The sequence below is a fragment of the Diadema setosum genome, chromosome 16, assembly GCF_964275005.1.
Source record: "Diadema setosum chromosome 16, eeDiaSeto1, whole genome shotgun sequence".
NCBI classification, from domain to species: domain Eukaryota; kingdom Metazoa; phylum Echinodermata; class Echinoidea; order Diadematoida; family Diadematidae; genus Diadema; species Diadema setosum.
In genome coordinates this window covers 8622177-8634112 of record NC_092700.1, presented here as the reverse complement: position 1 = coordinate 8634112, position 11936 = coordinate 8622177, and the positions used below count along the sequence as shown (strand labels likewise).

The 11936-nt window shown below is 37.1% G+C and overlaps 1 protein-coding gene across 1 annotated transcript; it reads right to left on the bottom strand.

Annotated features, from left to right (window-relative positions):
* Positions 1 to 5755: 5755 nt before the first annotated feature.
* On the bottom strand, positions 5756 to 11533 carry LOC140240262 (uncharacterized). The gene is made up of 4 exons (XM_072320048.1): positions 10338 to 11533; positions 8289 to 8400; positions 7496 to 7636; positions 5756 to 6797 (listed from the first exon to the last, which is right to left on the bottom strand). The coding sequence occupies exons 1-4, from the start codon at positions 11525 to 11527 to the stop codon at positions 6534 to 6536; spliced, it is 1707 nt and encodes a 568-aa protein (XP_072176149.1). The 5' UTR covers positions 11528 to 11533; the 3' UTR covers positions 5756 to 6533.
* Between the last annotated feature and the right edge of the window lie 403 nt (positions 11534 to 11936).

The window sequence follows — 11936 nt, the reverse complement described above, 5'->3', positions numbered from 1 at the left end:
AGATGGGCCCGTTCTATCAAAAGCTAAAAACTTGCCAAATAAACAACCGAAGATGAGGTACCGACATAATCATTGTACGTTCATTTTGATATAGCAGAATTTTATGCAATTGCATAAAAATCGTATAGGGATCGTATAGTGATCGCATAATCATTGTACGTTCAGTTTGATATAGCAGATTTTTATGCAATTGCATAAAAACTGTATAGGGATCGTATAGTTTTGGTTGAGACCTAATTTCAGGCTTCTAACATTTTTTTTGGTGAGATAATGAGAAAGCTCTTATGAAATATGAAAGAGCATGTAACTCTATGAGAAATTCAACATTTATTTGATGAAAATTGGTTTTGAAATGGCTGAGATATCCAAAAAAGAGTGATTCTAATAAAGTGTGGGACCAACATTACGATCACTTTGTTTTACTTTGTTTTTAGATGTTTCAGTCATTCCAAACCCGATATTCATCAAATAAACTTTGAATTCCTCTTAAAGTGGTATGCTCTGTACTATATCATAAGTGTTTTCTTGGCATCTTGTAAAAGTTAAAAGCCCAATTCTCATCTCCACCAATACTGTACCATCCCTTTATTAATACAATGTATCTAACAAAAGAAATCCCAGCAAAAAAAGGTGTACAAAACATCAACCAAAAGTTTTCTTTGTTTTCTTTTTTTTCTTATATTCATAGTTATACTATTTGTAGAGAGTAGTTCTAATGAGAAACTTTGTGACATACCAGTAGTTTCCAAAAGAAACAAAAACAAAAGCTAGAAAAGCAATCGGGGGGTGGGGGGGGGGAGTGCCTTTAAAAACAAATACAATTGTATTGTAAGAACAGAAATATTCCCTGCATGAAACTTTAAAAAATAAAGAAAAATAATGTTCTCGGTCCATAACCTAGCAACTACCAAGCACAACCTCTTTCTCCCTAAAAGTGATTTCTGCCAGGAAACTGCAAGATCTCATATTAAAGAAATTTAGTGAAGATTTTGTGTACATATTTATTCAAATGGACTTGAGTGGTGGTGATATAGCCTCCTGATGGAGTAGTGTGCATATATGGTTGCTCTTAGCATACATGTATCACTGCTTTTTGAAAACAACAATTTTTGAACTTTCTATCATCAGGTATAATTTTAATGGAATCTCTGCCATTCAATTTTGTTGGATTTATTTACATTGTATTCCAATTTAAGAAAATTTGGAGGTTGGTGTACAGAATTGCATATGGTTTGTCAATGCTTGTGGTGACTGACGTGGTTCAGTGGCAAAGGAGATTGATAAGCAACAGGTGCATTTTGCTCAGATAAAATGCTGTAACCCAAACAAATAAAATCAAACAAACAACAAAACAGCATCACTTTTTTTTTTTTTAAACAGTGGAAAACTGTCGGCTAGAAAATGGATGCATAATAGTTCCTTCAGCACCAACAGAAACAATTATGTGGCAAATACTGGTAAGGAGTCCACAATGCAAACTTTCTCGGTAAATTGTAATAAAACATTAATTTATTCAATAACAATCTGGAATGGGCACAGAAGTTATGTGTACATATTGAAGTGGGAATGAAGGAAGACTGAACATTATTGACCAGATTACTCATTCACTAATTACATGTCCATTTTACAGGTGATGTTCATTATTCCGCAGGTTCGTTATTCCAAAACACACAAAGTCCCTATACATAGACATTCATTAATCCAAACATTTGTGGCATTATTCTGAAGGTTTGTTATTAAATCTGAAAAAGAAAAGTGAATGCATACTAATTAAAAGGATAGTATAGTATTGGTTGAGGTGAGGATTCAGCTGTTAACGTTTTGTGAGATATTTAGAAACCACTCTATAAAATGTCAAAGAGCATGCAATTTTATTAAAGGGGAATTGAAAGCTTATTTGATAAAAATCGGATTTGAAATGACTGAGATATCCAAACACAATGTAAAACAAGGAGATCCTAAAAAAGTTGTGGGCTTTCGCATTTTCTTAGGATTGCTTTTTTGGATATCTCGGCCATTTAAAGACCAATTTTTATCAAATAAACTGTGAATTCCTCTAAAAATTACAAGTTTTTTTCATATTTCATAAGAGGTTTCCCATTATCTCACAAACACACACACACAAAAAGTTGGAAACCTTCAGCCCCATCTAATCCAAAACTGTACAATCCCTTTAACCTTGGGAATGATGAACTGTAATTCACTTTATATCACGCGAAAGGGAATTTCTCTAGCAGATGCTTCTTTAAGGACATGACCTTGGCACTGGGCATCTTTACAAATTGTTCTTTTCTTTCACAAGACCTTCCTAACCTGATTTGATGGAGATCTCACTGTGGTCTCTCTTGTGAAAGCTGTCAACTTTGTTTTACCAAAATTTTGATATATCAGGTTTTTGAAAAACACTAAAATACAAGGAGCTTTAGGGGCAAGAAAAGTCACTCATCATAATGACAATATGCTTATATATGAAATACATAAACACATTATAAAGAACTATGTACAAGTTCATTAGCAAGCCCGTAGTGCACCAATTACTGGTACATTCTGTACTCAAAGGCGGGGGGTGGGGGAAGCAACTTGAATAATGTTTTACTCTCTGTGACAGGAGAATAACATTTTCTTATTGTTTTGCTCTTTCGCTGCATATGAACAATACTGTAGTGTAAAAATGCTGTCATTGCATACTTCAACTTCCATAAAGCTAAAAATCAGCTTGGCAAATGTTTTGGTATATTTAGTACTGTAATACACTGTGCATGTATGCACACAGTGTACATGTCATCATATAACACCAATGCAATGGACTGACACAATAATACTGCACGTAATTCCAAAAATTCAAATTTACCTGGGTACCAATAAATAGCCCAAATGCAACGCTGCACACTGGCACTGGTCCGATGGTCCCTGACCAATAAAAATTACTGTCGGACCAGTAACTTTTTCAGGAATGGACCAGTGAAAAAATTGAAAAACTCGGTACTTACTGGTCCGACCTGTCTGTCAGACCAGTAGAAAAAAATGGGTTAGTGTGCAGCCCTGTAATGTATGCTTTACTGTTTAGGGACTACAATTTCATTAGACATCAGAGTTTGCAAATGCGCATGTGCACATTTTAATCTTATGCTACGTGTACATGTACACACACTTTTTTGTGGAACTACTTGATCATGATGACATGTTACAATATGAGGTACTGAATGTATGATTGTATTGAAAATGCAGTAAGAAAAGTGCTATACATATGAAATCCGAGTTAAAATACATTAAACTGCAATACGACATTGTACCAGAGGTATATAATTCAAGCAATGCTGCTTGCAGAAGAAGGGATTGCAAAAGTTTTTTCATCATTGCTACAATCGGTGAGATTACTTAGAATCCTGACTCACATGATTTACAGAGTTGAAATTAATGTGAGTCAAAATGTTGAGGTGTCTTTCTCAATGGTAGAACAGTACTCAAAACTTTTGCAAAGAAAAAGTAAGTACAAAATGAAGAGAATAAAAAATAAACATTAGACAAATCTACATCTAGCTGATGCTAGTAGGTTTGAGGAGGATTACCCATGTGTGCCCTGAATAGGTTGATGCAAATGACTATGTTGTCAATTGAGCACACACAAACAGAATGTGTCAGGAATAACCCATTACGTATCACAAGAAAAATGAAAACCAGTGCACACAAAATAAACACATCATCATAATAACATATCTTTTCAAACAATATATTCATACACATTCCACATTGGACAGAATTTGAATGTGGCAAGGTAGTGTGCATTTTTGTAGTTGCAAATTACCTCATAATGGAATTTGATAATGAGACATAGTGTAAGGCAGACAAACAAGATTGAACATTTCTAAGTAAATCAGGTACCTCAAAAAGAAAAAAAAAAACCAACCTCTATATTATCATTATTCATGCTATTCTGTGAATACAACACTTTTTGTGCAATATACAGTCAACTCCCACATATACTATTGGCACAAACAGCCTGTCAAATAAACAGCAAAGTCAATGAAAATAAAAAGTCCTAATTTACATTAAAAACTTTAAGTGGGTATTCCTCTGTATATACTGAGGTTGAAAATTGTTGAAGCGGAATACTGTAAATGCAGAAATTTTAGCGGTATGCCATTTTTTTGGCGTATTTCGCGCTACTTCTGGCTAGTGCAAATTCTAAAACCTGCAAAAGTATCTCCACAATTTTCTCTGCACATTTTGAATGGGTTGATAATTGCGCAGTGCAAATTCAGCAATCCGAGAATATGTATTTGAGCCACTCAGCACAAAAAATTAAACATGCGAAAATGTTGACATTTACAGTATCGCAGAAGTATAATATTGCCTTAAGTAAATGCGCATTACTCAGTCTGTCAAGATCGACTTAAGCGGAGTTGACTGCATGCCTTCACACTCAGGCAAGAAAGAGAATTTCATGTTTCCTTATTTTCTGTGACTGTTGTAAAGAAAAATGCTAGAAATAATATGATCTAAAACACTTCAAGTTTAACAAAACATTTGCACATTCTGATTTTTATATTGGCATTGCAGATGAGATTGCAAAATGCACAGGAGTTCAAACAGAGCAACATATTTTACTATTACAATGAGATGTAGTACAGTCAACTCCGCGTACTAAGTCGACTGCACATATGTTGAATAACCAGCCATGTACATATAAAAATAAGAGTCTAACTTAATACACTAATAACCTTACGTAAATTATCTATGTGCATGCAGAAGTCGAATATTGCTTATTAGGCAATATTCGACATCTGCATGCACATGGAAATAATACACGTCGATGTATTTTCCTTTGTAAGTCCCATCAAGATTGACTTATGCAGAGTTGACTGTACATGTATGTCACAAAAAACATACATACAAATGATAGTTCAAACTCTCAATGCACAGTGACACCACACAAACCCCAAACATTTCAGAAAACAAATCATGAATACAAAAATTTTGTGTGCGAAGGTGACAAAGAATACTGACAAGGCTCTGTGATAAAGGCATACAACTTGTATGAGGCAAGTGGCTGCTCTGTAAAATTTCCTGTTTACCAGTACGTGTTATTCCTTGATGAAGCAAGTTCTGGATTACAATGCCTTAACATTAAAGCCACAGTACTGTTTTGGAAAACTTAAGAGGTGAATACATCCCACGCTCATCACTTCTGTTTCAAAGTAAAACAGTTGAAGTCTTCAAAGACTCTGTAAAAGTGGAAATACTTGCAATGTGGAAATTTTTGCACACTTTGAGCTTCAAGAAACAATCGCAGAAATAACATGCAAATCCGTCTGCAAGAATCTTTACCTGATTGATGGAGACAGACTTATTCATAAGAAGAAGAAAAAGAATTTTCTTGTTTGTTATATACATACAACTTTTCGATGTTTTGATTCCACAGAATTAAAACATGAAATTCATCTACCGACCCTGACCATACATGAAAAATTACATGCAGGGAAAATTTCTGCTTTTAGAAAAAAGTAGGTGCGCAGGTATGCAAATCTGTGGCACTGATTCTAGAAAACGTATGATACTAACTTCTCATTTTGTTGCAGTGGTTCTAGATTGCAAATGCAAATTACGCATTATTTGATTTCTTTTAAACCTGTGGGGGGGGGGGGGTGGTGATTTACAGTCAGATACTGTAAAAACAAGAAATGTTTGTGTGCATTTTAAGTATGCAAGAGCCAAGATTCTCAAAATTAAAATGCACACAAAAGTTCTTATCTACACTATATGCACTGAATGCAAAATTTCATGCCATGAAAAAGACCTTCAGCTCCAATTCCTGAAAATTTAATGCCAAGAGTATATCGTTTTACAGCATTCTCAACATTTTATATTAGGAAGAAGACACGGAAAAGAAAATTGCAAACATTCATACAGACAGCAACAACAAACCAATATCGCCCCTCATAAAAACATGGAATAGTTACAGGAATAATTTAGATTCAAGTTGATGTATTAAAACTTAGAAATTCACCAACATCACCATCACTATCTAGGTGCCAAAACAGACATGAATACGGAACTTTTCACAAGTTAAAAAAAAAATCCTAGTGCTCATGTATCTTTCTTTCTTTTTCTTTTCTTTTTTTACTTCATTTACTTACCCAGGCATCATATGCATACTGTCAACCTCATACAAAGTCAGATACACAGGGGCTATAGAAAATCCTTCAACTCACATTAATTTTTACTTGTGTAATAAAGTTAACAAAATCAATGTTAATATCCACCTCCACATTTTTTTTCCTCAGATTTTAACCAATTCTTTGACTTGCATGAGGTCGACTTAGGCAAGGTTGACTGTAGTATGTCATGAACAAATGAACATCTCTAGTATTGCAAGATATGATAATTGTATAAAACAGGAATGAATTGAATGGCATTGAAAAATAATTACTGATTGATAAGAAAGGATGGAAGTGTAGTACTGATATCATCAAAATCAATTCCACCGATAAAAAATTAGTTAATTTGGCACCAAGGCAATGGGAATGGGCTGCTCAGTCGCCATTTGAGAGGCGCGAGTGGCGGCGCAGGTTTTTCTTGCTCTTCTTCGATCCCACGCTGGGTCCTCTTGAGCGCCTGCTCCCCGAGGCCGTGGGACAGGGGCTGTTGCCGTGGAAACCCATCTGGCACTTGGCGCAGAACTCGAGTTGACAGTGGACACTCAGGCACTGGGCCATGGAAGAGTTGGGGTCAACGCGAGCAGGCGACCCACACTTGCATTTTCTGAGAGACTGGTCGCTAGGTATCCCTCGTCCAACCTTTACACACAAAACAGAGACAAGGATAAAAAAAACAAATAATGATCTAAAAGCACAAAGCTACTTCACACTGATAACAAGTCACCTTCCTTTTTGGTCATTAATACCATGAAAATAAAATCTCAAATGCAAACATCAAACACATTGACATCAATGAAAGCTGGAGAAATTAGAGACTTTACTTGCAAGGGGAAAGGTTAAAACAGCGATCTGAAATGTGTGCATCCAAGTCAAGAACCAAAAAAAGTTGCAGCTACAATCTGCTCATTCAAAACGACAATTTTGTTGACCTGTTGACAATGAACGATATGATTGCTAATTTTTCAGTTATTCATCAGTTATCCCCCCCCCCCAAAAAAAAAAAAAAAAAATGTTGATTTTTTTTTTTATCTTTCTGGATCCATTTTGTAATTGAAATCATTTCACTCTTGTATACAAATTATTTCCATCACACAAGAACAAAGGACCAAAGAGAGCTTGTGAATCTTAAATTACAGCTTTTGATGATTGTTATTCTTTTTCCATATTTTTTTTTTTTTTTTGGTGGGGGGGGGGGGAGGGGCAGAAGAGGATGTGGAAGAAGAAAATTTTGGCATAATTATGGATTAAAAGAAAAAAAAATTATACATCTAGATGACGTTTTGGCAAAGTACAAGGGCACAAGGGGGATTAAGCTTCGCAAGTGTTGCTGGCAATACCTGCTCAAACTTCTCAAAGACAGAAGATGGACGGACGGGTGTACTCTCGGCTCTTGGTCTGCCAAGGTGCTGGACAGGGGCGAGGGGCGTGCCCAATCCCGTCATGTGACGTCCACTCTGGGCATTGGATCCAAGGTTTTCCTGTAGGCAGGGATGTTTGGTAGAAGAACAAAATAAATGAAATTAAAATAATATGAGATCAATAAAACAATGACCCATCCAAAACATTTCGCATCATTGGTTTTCTGTTTTCTGCGATCGTGAATTCCCTTAACCTTACAGTTTCTGAATGCAGAAAATCATGCTGATCTCTTCACATCACCCTAAAGAGAAGAAGAAGAAAAAACTTTCACTAATATCAAAATCACACTCGGAAGTGGATACAAGAGTGCCTTTTTACATAATGGTGGACTTCTATCTCCACACTAAAAGGTTGTATCCGTTTTGTAAATGTCATAATATTTTGCATGGCTGAGGAATAATGTCTCCCAACATCATGTATGAATTCTTAAACAGCAATACACTTCAGAGTTAGATTTTTGTCTGAAATTGTCAGACTGACAACTCATCGGGGCTGACAACTTTTGTGAAACAGTGACCTGGTTTATTATTCTAAGGGAAGATTTGAATTAATTACCTATCTCTACAATGTACCAGCCAATGAAAAGTATACAATTTTGAGTTGCAAAAGGGACACACAAACTTAAACGTACACACGATAGTACATTCTCAATCTGCTAAAAATGAATGGAAGACTCTGTGATTTTTTTGAACTGGCAAACAAAATGACTACCTTATGTGATTGGTAGAACTGTTTCTTCTGTTCGAGATAGAGGTCTCGGATTGGAGCAGCATGATGATCACTGGAACAGATGTTTCTCCAGTGGGAGCTGACGGAAGAAAATCTGTGGACAAAATTTGCATGGAAATCAGCATTCCAGTTCATGCAAGGTACTCTCTCCTTCACTAAGACAAGTTTGCAAAGTATTGTAAAATACATCAAACTGCTGGAAAGTTGGATCTCATGGTTTTTTTTTTTTTGTGTATTTTCTTAGGTATAAAAAAAATGAAGGAATACAAGTTGCACTACTTGCAATAATAATCATGAAAGAAATAATAAAGATAACAATAATGACAACAATCATATTTGCTAATCATCATCACCATCATAATGAAACAATAATTTTCATTGAAACAACAAGAAAAAGAAAATTGAACGATCATAAATAATGATAAAAATGTTAAATGGTACATCAAGAACAATTACACATCACTAAAATGAGATATACTTTTTCTCTGCAATATTCTGTATCAAATTGTGCAGTTTTTATCATTCTTGCTTTTTGGCTCATTACAAACCTCTACACCCTTTAATCTCTGTTGTTGTTGTTGTTGGTTTTCTTAACAATGTGTCACTGCCCTACTCTTATTCAACATACAAATCTGTCTTTACTGAGTAAGTTTAACAAGTGTTTGAATGACTGATTCATGAAGCAAGGTTGGACCTGCGCATCGGGCACTTGACAATGGCTGAGGTTTTCCCCTCGTTTAACTCCCCCCTCTCTATCCCCCTCACCCATGTCATGATATACTGCCTGGAATGAGACAAAATGACATCATTGGGATTACCAAGTCATCGTGTCTGAGCTTTTGACACCGATCAAGTCCCCTAAACAAAGCAGAGATTGTGCACTGTGAAACTGGGATGGGTTCAATGTTTGTAGGCCATGAGTATGGTGACTGTACAGTGCAGTGTGTTCTTTTATAATCAGCTGAGTACAGACTCTATAGTGTCAGCTGATTGCCTTGTTTCTTCATGATGTAATTGGGCATTTAATAGGATCTCTTCCAATCAAGACCTGACTGATAAACCTGGGGTGTGTTTCAGTTTTGTGTGTCAAATCTGTTTAAAATGGTCAAGATTTGAAGGTTCATCCTAGGTACACATAACAGATATGCTGAAAAGATCTTAGTACAGCACGAGAAACAGGTTAGACATCTGAAAATACAATACTGTATATTGACAGCCTCACAATAAGCCTTGCTACCACTAGCTGATTTGAACTTCTTATAGACTTAAAGGGCTGCTGAAATCCAAATGCATGTTGATTTGTGTTGATTTATGATACCCTTAACATCAATTTTGCGGTGAAACGAATATCTAGAAACATTTCATGTAGTTTTAACAATTTTTTCTTTTATTTTTCTTCAGATTACTTGGGAACGCCCACAAAAAATCCTTCCAAACCAATATTCCTCAGATAACCTCATTTGTCAATCATTGCTAAAGTACCGTACTGAAATGTTTAACGAAAGACATTGGAATGCACCCTTCCCTCAACTCAGCATAACTTGCATGTTCCCTCGCCATGTCTTTTGTTAGTCACATTAATATCACAGAAACACAGAAAAATAGAAGAAAAACATTGTTAAAAATATCATTAGGGAATGTTTCTAGATATTTGTTTCACCGCAAAAGTGACGTTAAGGGTATCATAAATCAACACAAATCAACATGCATTTGGATTTCAGGGGCCCCTTAAGTAGACAAATTTAGAGTACAGACTTTATAGTTACAGAGCATTATGTAGATAAATGTCAATCTTGACTTTTTATCGTTGTTTTAAACAAGGAACTCTCTCGTCTCATCCAAAATAATCTCCTGGTAAATTTGGTTGATAAGAATCTGTACGTGTATGATTATTAAGAGCTTTAATGCAATGTTAAGTTTCCAAGTTGCCTTCCAATTAAATCTGCCTCCCTCCCGCCAAAGGGCCAATCTGTAACAAATCAAGACTTTTGAACCATTAAAACATGCATGATTATTTTACGCAAGACTTACTCCACAAGGTCTCTAGGTTCCAAGAAGGCGAGGATGCGATTCACCAGACTAGATTCATGCTCGTGCAGACTCGCAATGATGTCGAATCTTTTAAAAGGCAGCAACGGAGTACTGTGGTGCCGGAGGGATAAAGTTTGGCGAAGAGATACAGGGGTGTCAGCTGCAGTGGTTTTGGCTCGATTAAGCGTCACCGAATTTGCGACAGAAGCAAGAAGCGGGGTTATTGCTGCCGTGACCTCGGGGGTTTGTTGGGAAGAGTTTAATGAACCATACCCAGACTCGGGCGTTTCTGTTCTGATGAGGTGCGGCTGGTCACAATCAGGCAACTCAAGCTCTCGTTGCCCAACATCTTGAAAGTGCAAGACTCGCTTTGTCTCATTGGGATGACTGAAGTCCTCGAAGCTGCAATGACTCCTCTGGTATAAACAGGGGTCAGTCCGAGTTTTGTACCACTTCTCCCGAACGCGTGTGAGCTTTCTTGGAGAAATGCCGAGTGGATTATATCGTACAGATGGTCGAAAGGATGAAGCACTTTTTACCCGTCTAACAGAATATTTTCCACTTCGCCTCTTTGTTGGACTACCTGCAATTGCGGCACCGTGCAAGAAAGCAGATTCTTGATCGAAATTGCGATTGTGAAAAGCTTCGGAGAGGCAAAATTTCTGTGAGCCTTCTGATGACATAGCAACAACTTGTGATTTTTGGGGGCTTGTATCCAGTCCTGCTTCATTGCCTTCATCATCAAACACACTGTCTGCCATCTCTGTCGACTCGGCTGAAAACAGAAAGGACTCATCTGCAAACATGGACGACGAATTGTCTGAATCCAACTCGAAAGTGCTGGAACACAATCTCGACAACTCTGCCGACAATTTCTGTTGCCCGCCGTTTCTGCATCCTTCCTGTAGTGGCGTGGCCATGGTTGGTAAGTGAGATAGAGTTGCCTCATTGTGGTCATCATGTTTCACGGCAAGATGGTGTGGTGAGAAAAGTGATGCACTTTTTAATGGCGATGCACTGACTTTATTAATTCTGAACACTGCCCCTTTCAGTTTTGAAGCTGATGCATCTGTCCTTTTGGCTGGGGATGAAGGCATCAAGAATGGAAAATTGACATTTGATGCAGAATGAGCACCTCTCTCCACGATATTATTGTCTGAAATGACACTGTCACTGGTGTGCCCAGACATGGTTGCTTTGCCGGGACCAGGAAATAGATGAAGCCTTGAAAAACTATCTTGCAACATTACATGGCCCTTGGGTCTGTCTGGAGCTGGAGATTGCACAGCTAGACAGCCAGGAATACTCTCTTACTTGTGATTTACTTCCTAGAGTCCTCACAATCACGTACTATAATCATTTGCGAGGCATGTATACTCCACATCGCAATCGCACATTCACTTCAACAACTGAACAAGTTCAGAACCCCCGCCATATTATGGCGCCACAACCGTTCTTCTGCAAGACGACTTGACGTCGTGGACGTGGTGCTGTAGAGCCGAGAGTTCCTGCATATACCGCATGAGATAATAGTACAAAAGAGAAGAGGCCTAGGGAGGCGAGGCGTATCAAATACTCGAAGATCAAGTCAACACTTAC

Coding starts and splice junctions, on each gene's coding strand:
- LOC140240262 (XM_072320048.1), bottom strand. CDS start 11,527: ATGTCTGGGCACACCAGTGACAGTGTCATTTCAGACAATAATATCGTG. Junction 8,401..10,337: donor GAACCTAGAGACCTTGTGGA/GTAAGTCTTGCG, acceptor TTTTGTCCACAG/ATTTTCTTCCGTCAGCTCCC. Junction 6,798..7,495: donor TCTTTGAGAAGTTTGAGCAG/GTATTGCCAGCA, acceptor TTGTGTGTAAAG/GTTGGACGAGGGATACCTAG.